The 21,460-nt window shown below is 33.9% G+C and overlaps 1 protein-coding gene across 8 annotated transcripts in view; it reads right to left on the reverse strand.

The window, feature by feature from the left end:
- The window catches only part of AKAP9 (A-kinase anchoring protein 9), a 202,505-nt gene that overhangs the window by 54,849 nt on the left and 126,196 nt on the right, over positions 1 to 21,460 (reverse strand). For 5 of the 8 annotated variants that reach the window (XM_058297000.2, XM_058297002.2, XM_071215173.1 and 2 more), the window contains 6 exons: positions 19,169 to 19,401; positions 6,036 to 6,198; positions 4,823 to 5,035; positions 3,441 to 3,479; positions 1,254 to 1,486; positions 251 to 370 (listed from right to left, as the gene is read on the reverse strand). In XM_058297000.2, the coding sequence (XP_058152983.1) occupies positions 251 to 370; positions 1,254 to 1,486; positions 3,441 to 3,479; positions 4,823 to 5,035; positions 6,036 to 6,198; positions 19,169 to 19,401 (1,001 nt within the window). The remainder of the gene's footprint in view (positions 1 to 250; positions 371 to 1,253; positions 1,487 to 3,440; positions 3,480 to 4,822; positions 5,036 to 6,035; positions 6,199 to 19,168; positions 19,402 to 21,460) is intronic. The other 3 variants (XM_058297001.2, XM_058297003.2, XM_058296999.2) reach the window with 1 other exon arrangement.

Genomic DNA, 21,460 nt, shown 5'->3' on the forward strand with positions numbered 1-21,460 from the left:
ATAAAGTTAATTTAATTGGGCAATACAAGAACATGTATGCAGATGGGAGTGATTAAAAAAAACATATTCCAAATTTTAATCATATGCTAATTTTGGGGGTTTCAAGGACCCTCTCATGCTAAAGTAATAATTAATTTTCTGATTTTAAAGATTCATATACAATAGAATGTACTTTTTTCATTATATGCACTTATTTTACGCTCAAGATAAAAAATTCCTATAAGGTAGGCAATGTCAGAAAAATTTTTACCTCTCTAGTTTGATGTTCATTGACAGGCTGGAATCGAGGTACAACCTTAAGCTGGTGTTCTAATTTCTGTATTTCCTGTTGGAATACATCTCTCTCATGTTCTCGATCAATTGCTTGCTCCTGAATTTAAAAACAGTAATAGTAACTGAAGAAACAATATTTTTGAAGTATTTTTCCTTTACTTCCCCTTTTATTACAGGTATAGTTTTGTTTGAAAGCAAAGGACTACCTCAATCCATGAATGTTTAAAAAGATAACATTTCTGCACGTACATAGCCTATTCTGTATCATCCACAAAAGTGGAAGCATTTAAATATTATTTGAAGCACAACAGCTCCTTCTTATTCAGTAACGTGAAATAGAGAATTTTAAAAAGTATTCTCCTTAAAATGCATTTACATTTTTGGAACAAAGGAGGAATTCTACTGTTAATCATTAAACAAAATAAGTAAACCAATTATTTGGTTTTTCTATGTTTCACATCTAAAATTGTAAAATGTGTAAAAATATGATTCTCTGATCTGTGAAGAGAACACTGACTGGGCTTAAATGAAACTCCAAAGAACCAAACCCATGTGAAATAAAGAGGTTTAGCCTCTTTTGGGAAGAGACTAATTGAAAGCATGACAACTTTTGGTTCCAGTTCCATTTCCACCCTTCGTGCGCATCTTCTGCGTGTGAGGCAGAGGTGGCCAATTAGCTCAAAGAATCCATGGTTATTTTGGTTATTGTTTATAGGAAAGACTATGACACGTTTCTTAACTCTATCTTTGGAAAGGATAATCCAAAGGGTTTATTCATAATGTAGCTGTACTGCTTTCAATTCTGATATCTGAGTAACAATCACTGGAAGTTTTCTTTGGAATAGCACTTTTCAATCAATTGGTAGAATAAAAAAATATTTTAACTGAAGACGCTTTTCATAATTTCAAAATTGACAACCTAAAATAGTAGCAAGTAACATTTCATTGAGAGAATCAATATTCAAACTGAGAATACTTACATCCAAAAATTTTCTCATTTTTTCCAACTGCTTTTCCAGTGCTTGGTTTTGCTGTCTTAAATCCATTAGTTCAGCATTTTTTTCTTGTTCCAGCTCTATAAACCTACTGACTTGTTCCTCTACATCTATTTCTAGAGCTTTCACTTGTTTTTGAAGGTCATCACATACTTTTTCAGCTTGGCACTGTACTTCGAGTTTTTCCTTCATCAATTTTTCTGTCTCCTGTAATAATTCTGTTTACAAATACAAAAAGTACACTAAGCTAAATAAAAATTAATGATGTTATGATAGTGAAATCACCCCAGAACTGTGTTTATATTTTACACTCATGAAACAAAAGATCTGGATTTTAATTCAAACACATTTTAAAATGAATTTTTTCTTATGAAAACATCTAAATAGTGCTTACATAAGTAAGCAAGCTAGTATAAATAAAATGTTAAGGAATTAACAAAAAAGGATATGTCTTGTCACTGAAAAAATATTTTATGTAAACAGCTTAGCAAATGAGAAATAAATCTGTTTTCACTGTGAGGAAGAGAACAAAATCTAATTAAATTAGAGAATAAGAAAACTCACTATTTTCCTTCACCTCAGGCAAAAACCAATTAAATCCAAAGCATATAAAGTCACTTTTATATGCATACATCATGCACATGAAGATCAAATACTATAAATGTTCAACTAAAGCTATTGAGTATAGAAAAATTAACACAACTGTAATCTGAATTTCCTGTTAGTCTTACCCACATTCCTGTTAGTCAGATCCACATTCCAGAGTTGCCTTACATGTATCAAGGGAAACTGACCAGAATGAGAGTGTGGTACAGTGCTTAAGAACAGAGAAATGGGAAACGGACTTTGGCCCAGTGGTTAGGGCGTCCGTCTACCATATGGGAGGTCCGCGGTTCAAGCCCCAGGCCTTCTTGACCCGTGTGGAGCTGGCCATGCACAGTGCTGATGCGCGCAAGGAGTGCCGTGCCACGCAAGGGTGTCCCCCGCGTGGGGGAGCCCCACGCGCAAGGAGTGCGCCCGTGAGGAGAGCTGCCCAGCGTGAAAAGAAAGAGCAGCCTGCCCAGGAATGGCGCCGCCCACACTTCCCGTGCCGCTGACGACAACAGAAGCGGACAAAGAAACAAGACGTAGCAAATACACACAGAAAACAGACAACCGGGGGGGGGGGGGGGGGGGAATTAAATAAATAAATAAATCTTAAAAAAAAAAAAAAAGAACAGAGAAAACTGTGGGTTCAAATTCTAGCTCTGCTGATAATCTTGTATGTACTACTCAAAGGCTGTCCTTTAGTTTCCTTTTTTTTTTTCCCTTTAGTTTCCTTTTATGTATAATGGGATTAATAATAGTACCTATCTCTTAAGAGTTATTATGAGGACTAAAAGAGTTCAAATATGTAAAGAACAGTTCCTAGAATATGGTAAGCATTGTGTGTGTTAGGAATTATTATTAATAAAATAATAATAAAGTATATAGAATAAAAGTAAGACAATTCTCTAATGAAGGTGATAGAAGGTACTCCCTACAGTCTTTATACTAACTAGTCTGCCAACAATGAACTCAGGACTAGGAATTTATAGAAAAGGAAAACAGTTTTCCTTTTTTTTTTTTGTTTAGGAGGTACCAGGGATTGAATCTAGGACTTGTATATGGGAAGCAGGTGCTCAACCACTGAGCTGTACCAGCTCCCCAAAAGCTTTTCTTTTAAAACAATTCTGACATTAGGGGTTAATATAAAAAGGAACTCAATCAGAAAGTCTCTTCATTATGTATATTTCATTGATTCTTTTGATATCATCATCTTATATCCTCCCGATTTCAAAAAGCATTTTAAAAACTCATAGGCTACAAGAGTTTAATACATTTGTTAAAGAAAAAAAGGTTTTAATAAATAAACAAATATATTCTTAATGATGAAACAGCCCGAAGCTCTGTGAAAAACACAGATGTAATAAGATGATGGTCACTATGAATCTAATTGTTATTTTCAAATAAAAATAGGTACTTGCATTATAATAAAAGTTTTTGTTAAAAAGAAAAAGCGTAAGCATGAAACACAACAGCAAAACTGCAAAATTAGAAATATGTTAGTGGGTTGAAAATCAAAAGGTCACCCAATTTTTGGAGTTATAAGTCTATCACCCAATGATTAGCCATGCAATTGCATAAACACACCTGCTCCAGGTGCTGCATCGACTGCAGCATCTACATTTCCTATAAGAATAAAAAAAAAAGCACAACAAAATATGATAATTTACATGTCTTCTTTTTCCTAAAACAGGATAATGCACACTAACACAAAGAAGGAGAATTAGAAGCAAAAGTTGAAGCCAATGATTATTTTCATTGGTAAAATTATGAAAAGTTGAAGTATTTCCTGAATATTTTATGTAGAGGACATGTATACTTTCCATATTTAAGACTGCAGCCCTACACTGAGTCCCCACACCTTGGTGGGTGGAGACTCACAATTAAAAGGCATGGCAAAGGACAGACTTGAGGCTTTTAATGTTGGAATTTTGATGTTGGAGTTTGATGCTGAAGCTGGAGCTCCAAGGAGAGAGACAGCCGTTTGCCTGATAGTCTACAGCTGACCTTGTGGAGAGAGGCAAAGCCTAGAGAGCCTCATAGTCTACAGCTGACATGGTGGAGAAAACAGAGGAGTTGAGCTCAGAGGAACACAGGAAATGTAAATCCTCACAGATGTTGGCAGTTATCTTGCTCCAACACATGAAAATAGACTTTGGTGAGGGAAGTAACTTATGCTTATGGCCTGGTATCTGTAAGCTTCTACCCCAAATAAATACCCTTTATAAAAACAAAACAAAACAAAAATGAGACTGCAGCCCTAAACCTGTGTTAAACTAATCTGAGTAACCAGATAGAATACCATTATTTAAAAAATGTTGTATTTCTAAATTAGTAATACTACACATTCATAAATTTCAGCTGCATTATGTAATATAAAGCTGAAAGCGCATGTAAAAAAGTACTCAAAGTTTCATTACAAAGACTGCTATTTATTTTTTACTTCTAAAAGAATTTTAACTTCAAAATAATATCTAAATTCTCATTTCAGGAAGAGTAAATACTACTTATAAATTTATATATTATTTGCACTCCTTAGATTAAACTAGATGTTGGCCTAGCTCTAGCAGCTACTGACCTTCAAAAACTATTCTACTTGTTGGGCAAAATCTACTCCTACCTGCTCACCCTTCACAGTTCTCTTAGTTACTTTAATCCAAGTATACATTTTTGCTGCCTTTCTGCTATTAAAAGAACCATTACACAATTTATATAAATCACATTATATTCAGTGTCCTCTTGAGGCAGAGACTTGAGGATAGGTGATGAATAATTTTTCCCTGCTATCATATGCTAAAGGGAAAAGAAAAAAGTAGAACCATCCCAATTCCACATGTTACAAATAAGACATCTATCTAAAATGTAAATTATCAATTTTCAAGTCCTTATATAAAATACATGATAATGGCACTGAAAAGAATAAAATAAAATCAAAAGAATATTTTATATAAAGTCTGAAAAATACATACGCTGTTCAACAGGGCCTGCCTCTGCTTTCATAGCCTCCTTCTGTCTGGTCAATAATTCTCTTTCTTCTTGGATCTGCTGTCGCTCTGCTTCTAATTCTTGTAATCTATTACCTGCACATAACAACTCCTGCTCAAGACGATCTATTGTATCAGCTTTTTCCTGAATTTGCCTTTCAAAAAGTGTTTTTTCATCTGCATAGCCATCAATGACACCTATTAGATAAAATTAACAAGGAATCAGATTATTACTCGTCAAATTTTACCATCAGGTATAAATGGAAATAATAAAAGGTGTATTGTTAGCAAAACTTTAAATCATTACAACCCACTAAAAGTCTTGCATGAAGGGGAGTGGATGTGGCTCAAGAGGTTGAGTGCCCGCCTCCTGCATGGGAGGTGCCAGGTTTGGTTTCCGGTACCTCCTAAAAAAAGAAAACAAAACAAAAACAACAAGCAAACAAATAAACTAACTCAGCGGAGCCGATGTGACTCAGTTGGTTAAGCACTGGCTTCCCACATACGAGGTCCTGGGTTCAACCCCAAGCCCGGCACCTCAAAAAAAAAAAAAAAGTGTTGCATGAATTTGCTGCTAATGACGGCAGGAACTTCTAACCTTTAATATGGTATGTTCCATGCAGTCGTTTTCTTGTCAATCTTAATATGAAAATTCTCTGAACTTTATCTTATTTTGTTATGCTAAAGTATCACATCATGTAGGTATAACTCATTTTATAACAGATATAGATTCCTGGAAAGCTGAAAAAAGATGCTTGTGAAAGGAACCATAGTTTAAAATATACTAGAGAAGGTTGATATTTTGAGTAATTCTAGAAAGTCAACACCCACAGCAGTATGGTATAATATAAAGAGCAGAGGATATTTAGAAGTTTAAATCTTTGCTTCACCATGTAATGGTGACCTTGAACAATTAATTTATTAATATCTCTTAGCTTCAGTTTTCTCATCTTTAAATTACAAGAACTGTCTTAGGATGGTGGGATTATGGCAACAACTCACCACCATCCATTTCTGTATTTTCTTCAATTTTTAATACTTTCTGCAATTCTACTCAATTCTTTTTATAATAAAAAATATAAAGTTTTAAAAATTGTTTGGAGGAACCTTGAAAACAAACTATATCTACTTTTCAGAGGCTATTCTAATTAGAATAGATTGGTGGTTTCTAAACTGGATTTGTCAACAAGGTGCTCACCCTCAGCCTTACTGAGCTCCACAGCCAGCTGGTCTCTGGCCCTGGACTCCTCATGAAGGCGCTCTCGCAGCTCTTCTTGGCATTTGAGAGACTCTGTTGCTTCTTGTTTCTGTCTAAATGACTCACGCATCAACTCTGTCTGTGTAACTTTTGCATGTTCAAGCTAAACAAGGGAAAATATATATAAAAGGAGATCATTAAATTATTGAGAATACCCCATTAAAACTAAATAAAAGGATCAAGTTATACTACTGAAGTGCAATCATTTAAATATTTCTAGTGCAAACTAATGTTAGTAGGCAGGATATATCAGAGCAGATAAACAGATCAGCTATGTACAATTTTCCATAAGAGATACATTTTGGTTTTACTGGACAAAAGAACATCCTTCTTTTGGAAATAAACCCTTTAAATCACTAGATCTGTACTATCACTTAAAAGGAGAAATAAAGTTAGTGAAGCACAGGCTCATTTGAATTTGCTAACGCATTTTATATGACTGTGTTCTATGATAAACTTTATTATCATTATGTTTAACAGTCTATTGACTGGGACTCCTATAGTATCTGTTATACACTGTGGAAAACTAATAATAAATGATGAATAAAATGGCAACAGTGACAAAAACATCAGAGTGTACAACAAAAAGAAACTACACTTATGACCCACCCGTTTTACTAAAAGCTTTAAATTTGTGTTTGTGAAATCTCTACAAAACTCTACATGAATATTTAGTTTTCAAATTATTAGGATACAGAGGTATTAACCATAAACACACCTTTCTGAAAATGATGTCACTGATACAAAGCAACTACATCTGTAAACAATTTTTAGATGACAGTAAAGTACAGACTTTGGATCAAAGCTCTGAATTAGGAGATTAATTGGATCACTATTGCTGAATCCTCTGTGTGAAACTGCAGAAAAGCACTGACTCTGCCTTACTTTTCTGGGATTCTGGGTGTCAGAACTGGCTTTTCTGATATTATTGAAAACTGAGCTCAAATGTTTCTAGTTCTAGATCATTAACACTATCCCCTACAGTCCTACACATATTAATAGGCCTACAACATCATAAGAATGTCTAAATTTATATAATAGTATTTTGTGTTTTAGAAAGACATTATCACTATGTTTTAAACTTAAAATATAAGTCAAACTTGTGTGGTTTCTCATTTATAGTCAAACATAAATAATGTACTAGAAAAGTATGGATATGTAAGAATATTTTATTTTTAAAGACTGCTTTTTCACATTTGAGTGGCATTTACCATAGCAAATGGATTTTAGGGTTCCAACTTTTTACCATAATTCTAAATTACCTTCCAAAATATCCAGTATTCAATTACTTGTTTTAAGTGAATGTTTTAAATATCATCCACGACTTATCTGAAAATAATATGAATATACATTTAAGACTCATAATAGAAAATTTAATGTTAAATCATAAAATACTTCCTAAAATAGCTGTGATATGTTACCTAAAAAAAGGATAAAATTTACAAATATTTTTACTTTTGACTGGCAAAGAAGTATTTTTCCTTTAAGTGTGGATAATTAATATATGTTAATGTTACTATAAACATAACCATAAAAAATGAACAAATTTGTGTAAAATTACACTCCTGATTTACAATCTATATTGTAAAAAATATATATCAACTACTTCTATCTATACACAAGCAATTTTTCTGTAAATTATATAATAGTTATCTGGAAAATACATGTAACCTCTGTAAGCATTCAAAGTTATGGCCAAGAAGGATATGATTTTTTTACCTCTTTCAAATTTACTTTGCAAACTAAGAAAATATATATTTGCTTTATATAGAAAAATTAAATGTCTTTGCTTCTATAGTCTTCTTTCTGACCAGCCTTACAGTGCACTTAAATTATATTTTCCATAAAACCACAAGAAATAACTTTGGTTTTACAAAACAAAATAAACAAAAAGTTTTAACAAATACAGCAAATCTAGCACACTAATTTGATTTAATATAAGAGATAGGCTCCATTCCAAACTTTATTGGGATAAGTCATTCCTTCAAATGTTCATCTAAATACTTTATACTTTAAAAATCTTTTCTATCCAGTTAAGGTATGATTTATTGGTAATATGTACTAATATGTGTAATAATATCAAGCATATAAAGATTTCATATTCAATATTTTCAAAATATTAAAATAGCTTAATAATTACCATTACATTAAAAGTATACATAAAGTATCAATAAGTATTGTCACTTAAAAGTTACAGGAGAGATAATAAAACTAATTTCTGAAAAACATCTGGCTTTTTAAATATTAACCAGTGGAGTAGAGTTAAAGCCATGAAAGTCATAAAAAGTACTGATAACTTGTAGTTATACTGAATAACTTGTGACTCATTCATGACATATTTATATGTCAAAATAACCTTAACAAATATGCAGGCCTCTTTATGCTAAATCATCCCCCTTAACAATGTTTATAAAATACATTTCACATTAAAAAAAACTTGAAAGAGTATTTCCTTAAAGGATTAGTAAGCATTTCAAAAACACGGAATATGATTTCCTCAAAGAGTTACCTAAAATTAGAATCTTTTCCTTGTCTGGTGTTACAGTCAATATGCCATATGATTTTCTAATAGGCTCAATGACAAGTGGCTTAACTTTCAGGTACCAAAATGCTTGGTCCCTCAAATACAATCATTCCATTTTTACTTAGGATTGATAAAATACAAAAGCAAAATTATTAAACTCCACCAGTATTTTTAAAAATAGCCTGCCTGGAATTGGAGAATTGTAATATTATCTCATTCTGCTTTCTTGAATTAAAAATGAGCCAAGATGGGGCTCACAGACCAAATTTAGTCCCTTAATAATTCCAGAATGAATGAGTAAGGTAGCAAGTAAAAAACAGAACAAGGTTTCACTGCACTAAACCTTACTAAAGGCACATAAAATTTCATTTCTCATTATACCTAAGTTTTTAACTAAATAAATATTTTTTCATACTTACTGAATAAGGAGGGGTAGGCAATGAAACTTTAGAAATCAGCTTTAATATATGCCCATTTCTTTTGTGAATAAAATGAAAAATAGAAGTATTAATAATTACTGAGTTATTTTCATTCAAATGCTCACACAGAGGAAAAGGATATGGTAAAGGCACACGAGATTCAACCTCATAAATATCTTCATCTTGTTCTTCCAACCATGAACCACTGAGTTTGACAGTTTTCAAATAAGTCCTGTAAGGATCCATTCTAGAAGGTGTAGCTGCTAATCCTCCTCATTCGATTTACCATGTTCCCACTACATTAAAAAGCTCTCTTTAGTTGATAAAGATACACCGTGTCAGTATGAAAAATTATTTTTAGATCAAATAATTATTACAAAATTAATTCACACAATTGAACAAAAAACTGGAGAAAAATGCCTAGGGAAAAAAAACCCCACAAATCTAAAAAAAACTAGATCTCCATCAGTCTTCATCTAAAACAAGACAAAACCAAAAAAGCCCCCTCCCAAAAAAAACAAACAAAAAAACAAAGCCAAAATCAAACAAAATTTTTCAATTAGAATAATCAAATCCTTGAAGAATATTAGAAAGAAAATGTAAAAATCTCATTAACTGAGCAATAAAGAACTTGCAATATCAGATTTGTCTGTGGTTATAAGCCTTCCAAGCAGAACCTAGCAGGCAAGGTCAAGTTTTAAATCTCCATAGTAAGCAGTCAGAAGAGTTGCAACATTATTTCCCTTGTTGTTGCTGCTTCACTCAATTCAAAAGGAAAAGCTCTTCTAAACTGAGCTATGCAAATCAACTCTCAGCTGAGCCAAAGGATTCTAGTCAGTGTCCCCTGAGGAAAAGGTCAGAACAGAGGGTGTGGTTTAATATCTTTACCTATAGGTACACTGACAGGTGGAATGTGAATCAATACGCCCACAAATAGCCTGCCTAACAGGATCCAAGTTTCCTGTCAGAGCTTTTTTCAGAGCAATTAGGCAAATTTATAATGCTTCTAGGACAAGCTGTTGTTTTTCCAGCCCATCAAAAAAAATGCTTTAAAAAAATTGTGAAATCAGTATGTTTGCATCCATATTACTAATACAGTTATCAAAGTGTACTGAATAATCATAATTATTTCTGGCAACTTCCCAACCATAACACATTATTTTGAGGACTTTCTTAGCCTCTGTTACAGAAATTATACATTACTTTCCCTTTTCTATTTCTACTTATGTTTTTGTAGCATACGTATTAAATGTGTTTTTAAAAGGTTTCAGGATGGAGTATTAAGTATGTACTGAATAATTTGTACATACTTAATAATTTAGTCAAATTATTGGCTAAATAATATAAGTCAAACTTATTTTTACAACTAATTACTTTGTTGGCTCGTAGTAAATTTACTTCAGTTTCAAACATCTAATTCTATCATTCATATTGTTTAAGATTAATAACCTTAAACCAAAAAATAATTAAAAAATAAAAATTTAAACATAAGTAGTACTGAATAAGAAAAATAATGCATTTTCCAGGTTAAGAACTTCCTAAACACATATTTAAATTCACTTCTTTAAGCAATGATACCAATTTCCAGAGAAATTAAAGACTGATTATTCTAAACCTCAACAATTAGTAAGTTTAGGGATTTGCATATACAAGCCACTCGTAAATGGCTTTAAAAAAAAGGTGAAGGAAAAAACACATACACAGAGCAAATCATCTTCACTCTTCCAAAATAATGCTTTGAATATGATTATTGAATATAATTGATACACTGCATTTCAGATGCCCAAGTGATCACTAACATTGTGATTATGAGGTAATTGCTAGGTTTTGTGTAGAACAGCAGGTGACTGAGAATCCAGACTATATAATTTATGATCATGTTGGTCAAAATTTATTTCTTTAGTTGGAACAATTCTGTTTTCCACTTCTTTCTGCTGTGATGGGAGTATGATTTCTGAATACAAATGTGAAGAATCCACTGTAGAATGTTCACTTTAGCTAAAATTTCATAATACAGCAAATGAAATACTGGTGTTGTTATACCTACTACCAACATTATTACTATAGCTGTCTACCACTCTTCAACAAATGGTTCTGGGACCATATCCAAAAGAAAGAAAGAGGACCCCATCTCACATATTATACAAAATTAACTCAAAATGAATTCAAGGACCTAAATAATAAAGTTACAACCATAAAACTACTCAAAGAAAATGTAGGATAATATCTTCAAGACCTTGAGGTAGATGGTAGTTTCTTAAACCTTACACCCAAAGCATGATCAATAAAAGAAAAAAAATTGGTGAATGAGATCTCCTCAAAATTAAACACTTTCTTTCTTCAAAAGACTGTCAAGGAAGTAAAAAGGCAGCCTACTCAATGGTAGATAATGTTGGGAAACTGTCCTGAATGACATTACAACGACAGATATAGGCCATTACATATCTTGCCATAATCTACAAAATGGTGTGGGAAAGAGAGTAAATTACAATGTAAACTATAATCCATGGTTAGTGCAATGCTCCAAAATAATTTCATCAATTGTAATGAATGCACCACACTAATGAAGGATGTTGTTAATGTGGGAAAGTGTGGGAGGTATAGGGAATGGGGCATGTGGGAATCCCCTGTATTTTTATGTAACATTTACATAAACTGAATATCTTAAAAAAATATATATATTTAAAAATAGAGAGCTAAAACATCTCAATAATAAAAAGACAAGCAACCCAATTAAAAATGTGCAAATGACTTGAAGAGACATTTATCCAAAGAGTAAATACAAATGGCCAAAAAGCACATGAAAAAATACTCAACATCACTAGCGATTAGGGAAATGCAGTTCGAAACTACAGTAAGATACCTTTTCTGATCTTATAGAATAGCCATTATTAAAAATTAAAAACAAAACAGAAAACTACAAGTGCTAGAGAGGATGTGGAGAATAGGAATACTCCTTCACTGTTGATGGGAATATAGAATGTGCAGCCTCAGTGGAGACAGTTTGGCAGTACCTTAAGGAGCTGAATACAGAACTGCTGTATGATCCAGCAATCCCATTACTAGAAATATAATCAGAAGAACTGAAAGCAAGGACATGAACTGACATTTGCACAACGATGTTCAGAGCAGCATTATTCATAATGCCTAAAATATGGAACTAGACCAAGTGTCCATCAACTGATGAATGGATAAACAAAAGGTGGTATATACATACAATGGAATACTATTTAGTTGTTAGAAAAAATGAAATCGGGATGCATATGACAACTTGGATGAACCTAGAGGACATTATGTTGAGTGAAATAAGTCAGACACGAAAGGACAAATATTGTACAGTCTCACTAACATGAACTAAATACAACAAGTAAACTAACAGAGGTAAACTCTAGAGTATAGGTTACCGGGAGATTGAATGTGGGTGGAGAATAGAAGCTGATGCTTAATGTATGTAGAATTTTTAATAATGTTTATTGTAACAGTATGAAAATGAATAGAGTTGATGGAAACACAATATAGTGAGTATAACTAAGTGGTAGTCTGTGGATGTAAATGTCAATTTAAAGTAAACTAGAGAATAATCTGGGGAATGTATAACAGTGATTTTGCTGGTCAATGAAGATTATGGTTAATAGTATAAATATAATAATGTTCTTTTACAAAGGGCTAAGAATATAATGCTACATGAGAAAATTATAATGTATAATGTAACTTATGGATGACAATTAACAGTAATATTGTAATATTTTTGCAGCAATGACAAAGAAGATCTTATATCAATTCTAAGAGACAATAGGAGGGCATAAGGGGAATGGAATTCTTCCTTTTGGAGTAATGAGAACATTCTAAAATTGACTGAGATGATAACAACACAACTCTCTGATGAAAATGAGAGCCACTGAGTATACACTTTGAATGGACTGTATAATACATGGGACTATGTAACACAGGAAATTCAATGGTGGAAGATGGACTGTGATGTATAATCTCTCATGGATTATAACAAATGTATATTAAAGGGTGTTAATAATCAGGTGGATTGAGGGAAAAGACACCAAATTTAAGATATGGGCTATAGTTAGTAGTAATATTTTGACAATGATCTTTCATAGTTTGTAACAAATGTTTCACAACAATGCAAGGTGTTGGTGATGAAGTGATGTATGAAAGCCCTGTATAATGAAATGCATGTTTGTTTTTTAAGTTTACAGTTCTTACTATCCACTTATTGTTTATGCATGTTCATGTATGAATGACATACTTTAATAAAATTTTTAAAAATTAAAAAACTTCAATTTTTAGAAGGACACAATTATTCAGATAGGCTCATACCTTCAGGTTTCAGAGAGATTAAAAACTTAATGTATTTTTGAAGGTTGTTAATTTGCTGTATAGAGTTATATTTTCCAAACTAAATAGCTTTAATTTAACCATATGTCAGGCCACTTAACCTCTGCCCCATAAATAATTTCCCTTAAATTTTAAAACACTTCTTTATGTTCTTCTGGATTTTTATTTTTTTACTTATTTTTATAAGTTAGTTAGTTGAGGGACTAAATCCTGGGTACAAGTCCCTGACAGAGCCCTGATCAATGCTAAGTGCAATGAGGGCAATACTTGATGGCAGTTTCTGTGAATTTCAATTATTTAAGTTTAAAAGACAATGATAAAACACAAACTTAGTATATACTCCTGTTTTATTCTCAGGAAAAGTCTCCCTTTTAGAGAAAATATAGCATCATATATTTTCGGTTCCATTATTCTCAAAAACAAAAATTAGGAAACTCAGGAGGTTTAATGAAAATCATTCTGTAGGAAAAAATTCCTTATTCATAAATTTATACCAGGGCCTAAAGGAATCTCTTGGTAAATAATCTCCTATGAGTCTAAATAGCACCCCTGGATTCTGGAACACTTTAATTTTTGAAGCAGTAGTCCCACAGAACAGACTGATTTCTATTTGTTTCTGATACAAGAGTCAAGAAACCTATGAAACTACTTATGGAAGAGAATGGCAGAACCAAAAAGAGATTACTGAATAATGACAGTGTTTAAAGAGTTAGCTTTGTAAGGACCCGAGGGTAGTCTCCAAGCAATTTTCCTCATATTGTAATGTAAGCTAGCCCACTCAACAGGAAACCACCAATAGGCTGAATATAAACCTGTCAGGGCAAAAAAAAAAAAGAAGTAAACTGTATCATAATAAATGTATGGACTTGAACATATCATTAGACAAATCACTTCTCAGATCAAATACATAAAGTGAAAAACTTCTAGGAAAGCAGATGTGGCTCAAGCAGTTAGGCGCCTGCCTCCAACATGGGAGTTCCTGGGTTCATTCCTGGAGATTCTGAGTAGACGCAGGGAGCAGACAGCAAATGAAAAACAGCAAGCGCAATAATGAGCAGACAGATGGGGGAGCCATTTCGGAAGGCGGTGAGGACATGACAAAACAAAAAACTGCTATATTTTATGAAACCAGCCTATAAGGTAGATAGTTGCCCAATGCCATGATATGTGGCAGTAAAAATGGTTTTTTATTCTTTTATCAAAGCAGGGTGTAAGGAACCTAAAGCAGCCTTAACCTCAAAACTAAGTACAAGGCTTAATCAAGTATCTTCCCTAATTATACAACATAAACCACATCTTAAAAAACAAACCAACCACCAAGAACCTTGACTATTTGACAGTATTTGCTTAGTTTATGAGTCTTTTCAAACGAAACTTAACCCTATACAAAACCACAATCCCACAGGCCTACCCTCACTCCAATCTTAATAGATGGAAGATCCCTCTGATCCAAAGGCCACATCCTCTACATGTGCTCTGGGTTCCATCCCCACTTACCTAGGAACCAGGCTCCATAAAAACATCCTCTCTTCCCTCTTGCCTGAACTTGAGCTCTATCACCTCTCACTCAAAATGTTAAGTGGGGAAGCGGATTTGGTCCAGTGGATAGGGCATCTGTCTACCACATGGGAGGTCCGCAGTTCAAACCCTGGGCTTCCTTGACCCGTGTGGAGCTGGCCCATGCGCAGTGCTGATGCGCGGAAGAGTGCCCTGCCAAGCAGGGGTGTCCATCCGTTCCCCATGCCCCCCCTCCCCCCCGTCCGCGTAGGGCAGCCCCATGCAAGGAGTGCCTCGCAAGGAGTGCGTCCCGTAAGGAGAGCAGCCCCGCGCGAAAGAAAGTGCAGCCTGCCCAAGAATGGTGCTGCACACAACGGAAAGCTGACGCAACAAAAAGAAACACAGATTCCCATGCCGCTGACAACAAAAGAAGCAGACAAAAAGAAGAACACACAGCAAAATGGACACAGAGAATAGACACCTGAGGGGGGGGGGAAGGGGAGAGAAATAAATAAAATAAATCTTTAAAAAAAAAAAAAGATTGTGTCCTGTCTCTACACTGAACAGCTTTCCTCACTACCCTCTTGCTCATTTCACCCCTCACACTTCTGTCTGAGCAATCTCTTTACAACACACATTTAATAATTATTATTCTCCTATTAAAATATTTCAGGGATTTCCCACACTCTTCAGCATAGGTTAAAACTCCTTAACTAGCCCACAAAGGACTTTGCTATGTGTCCACTGCCTATCCCACTACTCTTGGCTTCTACCACATTCCAAAGGGTCTTATGAAACAAACTACCTGTTCTTGAAACACATACTGATTTACACCAACATACTATGACTTTGCCACAAATTTTATTTGTGACCCAGTTTCTGTCTTTTAAGTCGTTGCTTCCACCTCTCATTCTTTTTTTCCCAGGGACCTTGTACAAGGGAAGCTGGCACTCAACCACTGAGCAACACTGGCTCCCCTGAGTTGTTTTTGTTTGTTTGCTTGTTATTTGTTTTTTAAGAAGCACCAGGAATCATACACCTTCCTCAGTGAAAACCAATAACAAGTTACCAGGATGGAAAAAATAATAATAGGCTGATAATAATAAGTTAACCAGGGAGTAATTATATTATATCAAGTGTCACTAGCTCAGAGATGACTCAACAAATGGCCTATAATCATTAATCTGACCTAAAGGTAAGTGAATCTGGAAGTAAATCACCAAATATACAACATATTGATCAGATTTACTAAGTCCAATAGTCATTGCTACTGCAAAGTCATACCATGGTGAATAATTTCTTATGAGAAAAAAGGTAGCATCAATGACAGTCAGACATTAGAAATAACAGAATATCAAAGATACTCTTTCAATTTCTCAATTTCTATTTCTCCTACACCTTGAAATAAATATACTTGGGTCTAGAATTCTCTGAATAAACTTATCAATGCATATAATGTTAATGATACTGGCCCTGTGGCTGATGTCAATGAAGCATTCATTCATTTGATTAACAGGACAGCTATGATTCTACTGTTGTTTTAAGTTAAATATTTTTACGTAAGTAAATTTTCATCACTTTAAAAACAATAATTAATGTTTAAAATTCTAAATACTATAACTTAAAAGACAACTACCATCCATGGTGTAAAATTTTACAGAGAATATCGCAGTTTAAGCTATATATACAATGATTATATGTTTTTAAAGTTTCAGTAAAAACAGTACTTTAATGAAGAATGTACAGTACACTCTAATTTCCTATCAGGAGATAATCTGTAAAATGAGGTAATCCATTTATTTTCTGAAGTGCAGGAAAAAATTATGTGAAGAAACTGTAAGTGTGATCCGTTATATTGTAATAGTGGTGTGTTATGACATAATAAAGCCCATGGTTTTGTTTTAGAGATTCCTTATAACTGTTTAATTTTTCCATTGTATGAAATGTTCCATTCAAATAATAATTTATTTTAAGCAGTTATTAAATTATTAAATAATAATTTAATATATTTATTTTAAGATCTTTTTGTATAAAAAAATGTAATATATGAGAGTCTAGAAAACCTTAAAATTAAAACAAAATCAGGGAGTAGATATGAGCAGCTGTCTCCCACATGGGCGGTCCCTGGTCAGATTACCAGTGTCTCTTGAAAAAACAAAAGCAAACAACAAGCAAAACAAATAAAAAGACCAACACAGGGAAGCTAATGTTACTCAGTGGTTAGGTACCAGCTTCCCACATACGAGGTCCTGGGTTCAACCCGGCCCCAAAAAAAAAAAATTAAGGAAAATGAGATGTCCATATACAAAAGAATGAAGGTGGACATCTACCTCACATCAAATACAAAAATCAATAAAAAATGGTTCAAAGACCTAATATAAGAAAAAATACTATAAAATTCCTAGAAGAAAACATAGAGAAGCATCTTCAGAACCTTGTTTTTTAGGCAATGATTTTTTAGACTTTACAACAAAAGGATAACCAACAATAGAAATAATAGATAAATGGCACCTCATCAAAACTAAAAACTTTTGTGCATCAAAGGACTTTATAATGGAAGTAAAAAGACAACCTACCCAATGGGAGAAAATATACGGAAACCGCATATCCAATAAGGTTTAATGTTCAGATACATAGAGAAGCCCTACAACTAAAAAAAAAAAAGGCAAAAACCTGGTTAAAGAACGGGCAAAAGACGGTAAAAAAGCACATGAAAAGATGTTCGACATCATTAGCCACCAGGGAAATGCAAGGTTACCATTAAAAACAAGAAAATTACAAATGTTGAAGAGGATATGGAGAAATAGGAACACCCACTCATTGCTGCTGGGAATGTGAAATGGTGCAGATACTGTGGAAGACAGTGTGGCAGTTCCTCAAAAAGTTAAGTACAGAACTACCATATGACTTGGCAGTCCTACTTGTAGAAATATACTCAAATAACAGAAAGGAAGGACTCAAACAGATGTTTGTACACTGATGTTCATAGTGGTATTATTCATAAATATCAAAAGATCGAGGCAACCCAGTGTCCATAAAGAAACCAATGAATGGGTAAACAAGGTGTGGTCTACATACAACGGGATACCACTCAGCCTTAAAAAGCAATGAGGGAAGCAGACTTGGCCCAATGGATAGGGCATCTGTCTACCACGTGGGAGGTCTGCGGTTCAAACCCCAGGCCTCCCTCACCCGTGTGGAGCTGGCCCATGCACAGTGCTGATGCACACAAGGAGAGCTGTGCCACGCAGGGGTGTCCCCTGTGTAGGGGTGCCCCACGTGCAAGGAGGGCGCCCTGTAAGGAGAGCTGCCCAGCGTGAAAGAAAGTGTAGCCTGCCCAAGAATGGGACCGTACACACAGATAGCTGACACAACAAGATGGCAACAAAGAAACACAGATTCCTGGTGCCGCTAATAAGGATAGACGCAGTCACAGTAGAACAGACAGCAAATGGACACAGACAGCAGACAACTGGGAGGGGGGGAAGAGGAGAGAAATAAATAAAAATACAAAAAAAAAAAGCAATGAGGTTCTGACACAGATGTACCTTGAAGACACCATGCTGAGTGAAATAAGGCAGACATAAAAGGACAAATATTATATGAGCTCACTGATAAGAAATAACTAGAATAAGCAAATTCAGAGTCAGAAACTAGACTATAGGTTACCAGGGATTGGGGTGGGTGCAGGGAATGGGAGTTAATGCTTAAATTGTACAGTTTCTATTTGGGTTGTCTGTAAAGTTTTGTTAATGGATGGTGGTGAAGAACCACAACATTTTGAATGTAATTAACATCAATGATTTAGATATTGAGTGTGGTTAAAAGGGGAATTTTTAGGTTGTACATATGTTACCAGAATTTTAAAAAATCCACAGGACTGTAGAACACAAACAGTACACTCTACTGTAAACTATGAACTACGGTATATAAAATGTTCTTTTGTCAACTGTAACAAATATATCACACTAATGCAAGATGTTAATAATAGGGTGGTATATGAAATTCTATATTTTATGTATGATTTTTCTCTAAACCTACAAATTTTCTAATAAAAAAATGAATTTTAGAACTGGAAGGGCTCATCAATCCAGTTTATGAACCCTTACCACTTGAAAAGAATAATATTGATATTGGTATTGGTTGTTTCAATGACAACCAATTATTAAAAGGGAGCCTAACTAAATTTCTGTGAGAGAATATAGAGAAAAGCTTTCGTCATTCCATGGATTAAAAGAATTCCTACTCAAACTCAGTACATATTAGAAATATAAGGAAGTTACCTGACTACTAGTTTCACTTATGGCTTCCAGGAGTTTTTCAACTGCTGCTTGTAACCGAGAGCTAATGTTCAACATAAGTTCTTCATTTTCTGGGTCAATTTCAGGTCCAGCAAAACCACTCCTCACCAGTCGTTGTGACAGATCTGTTCCTTCTTCAGCTACTTTTGACCACATGCTATTGTCATTTCTTGGCATATCACTTCCAGAATAAGAGGGTATAGATTCATCTGTAACTAGAATAACAGTATTTTAAAAGTATATATTAATTACAGCTAATAATTATAGTAAAAAAAAAGTTGTAACATTAAATTAAAACATGATAACATTGAAACTGTAAGGTCTTTTAACAAGAGGACTGCAACAAAACAAAACTGATTGAGATTCAAAATTAACTGCACAAATATAGAATGTATCATTATTCAATAACCAAACAGATAAGAATGAGAAGGATAATGCTATGCAAATGGAGCTTTGTAGAAATAAGCTTGGCTGATGTAGTATTTTTTCTTTGATAACTTTTACAAAAACTTTAAATAGATATTTACTAAGTACACACCTTATAGGGTTTGCTAAGTAATGTGGACACACAGATGATAATATATGATTCCTATCCTCAAAGCTTTATAGCATAACAAGGAAACAAATACCTACTTAACTACATGGAGAGAAAAATTTCAGGCAATAGGATGTTCAAGATAATACAGGATGATAGAAGAAGTGCTTGAATTTGTCTGGAGCAGACACTTTGATTTTTGATTCCTACACTAGACAGCAGCACCTGCTATGGTAAGATAGTAAAGGGCACTTAGATTATTTTACAATATGCTACCTTTAGTAAGGTGTATACTGGGAAAATGTTAGACTATGAGCAGTTCCAATTTAACTATGGATTTATCTTTCTGGACTATTCTTATTTCTTACTGTAAAGAAAATAGAGTTTAAATGGGCAGACAATAAGCTGTGAAATTGTTTTCTCTAAAATGAAATAAAAAGCATAGGTTAAATTCAGTACTCCTCCCTGGCAGTATGCTACAACCCAGCAATGAAATTCCCTGATAAGGAATTGCCTATTCTTTTATTCTATATAATATTTTTTATCAGGAATTGCGCAAAGTTAACAAATTAAAAGCTGAAGAAACATTTTAATTTTCAAAGTACTTGGAATAAGTATTCAGTTTGAAAGTCACCCAAGAGAATAAGAGCTTTTTATCAAAACATGTCTTATTAAAGCAGCTATTGCCACATGGAGTTATCTCAATCTCATATAGTAATGATATCAATTGTATCATCAGATGTAACATTTGAATCCAGCTCAATTCACTTAGACCTCTGTACCAGTCACTGGCTGAAGACTAAAACTGCATTCTAGGAAATGACTTAAATGTTGGCTAAACACAGGATTATCAAATTCTTAGTTTAACAGTTAAAGTTTTCACTTTGTATTTTCATTCACAAAGTTAGGAAATAGAGAACGCTTACTTCATGTATTAAAAATTGAATGCTCTGAAAATAGAGCTAATGTTTTGTAAATACTAATGAATTTAAATGACATGTAATTCAAAATGAATTCGGACAAAGTACAGTACAAGGTATATTATGGAGTTAACAAATCAAGTTAACTTGATTTCTGATAAAGAGTTTTGATAAAGCTATGGAAGCAAGAAATAGTAATATCTTTGATCTGTTGCTTAAAAAAACTAAAAATATTTATGTTATATAGCATTTTTATTTAAGAAATTAAAAATATTCTGGGGATATTTTCTTTCTCATGTTTATAGAGAATATCACAAATCTGAGGAAAAGAAAACAGTCTAATATGGGAACCCAAAGCGTACAAGGCATGTGGAGAAGTGGAGATGAGGTAGGGGACAGACATAAAAGAAGGTAGCTGGAAAGTAGCCTGGAACATAGCTGTTGATGGTCATAAATTTCCTAAGAACCTAGGAGTTTTCACTAGTAACAATGGGGAGACAAGTCATTTCTGAGACGGAAAAGGTCAATGCTGAAAAAGGAAGAAAACTGTAGCAATGCAGAGGAAGGTTTGGAGAGGGAGGAGAGGCCAGGTACAAGACTATTTCAATGGTCCAGATGAGAGATGACAAGGATATGAAATAAGACAATGAGGGATGATGGGAGAGGAGTTGGGGAGGGGAAGGGAAGATTAGGGGTTGGGAAAAGACACAGGTTCAAAAAGACTGAATATATCAAGGGAGAAAGGAAAGAAGTAAACAATGACTGAATTTCTAGCATACCTGATTCTTAGATGAGGGAGGAGTCATTTAGAGAAATACT

Source organism: Dasypus novemcinctus, chromosome 5 (genome assembly GCF_030445035.2).
Source record: "Dasypus novemcinctus isolate mDasNov1 chromosome 5, mDasNov1.1.hap2, whole genome shotgun sequence".
Lineage (NCBI taxonomy): Eukaryota > Metazoa > Chordata > Mammalia > Cingulata > Dasypodidae > Dasypus > Dasypus novemcinctus.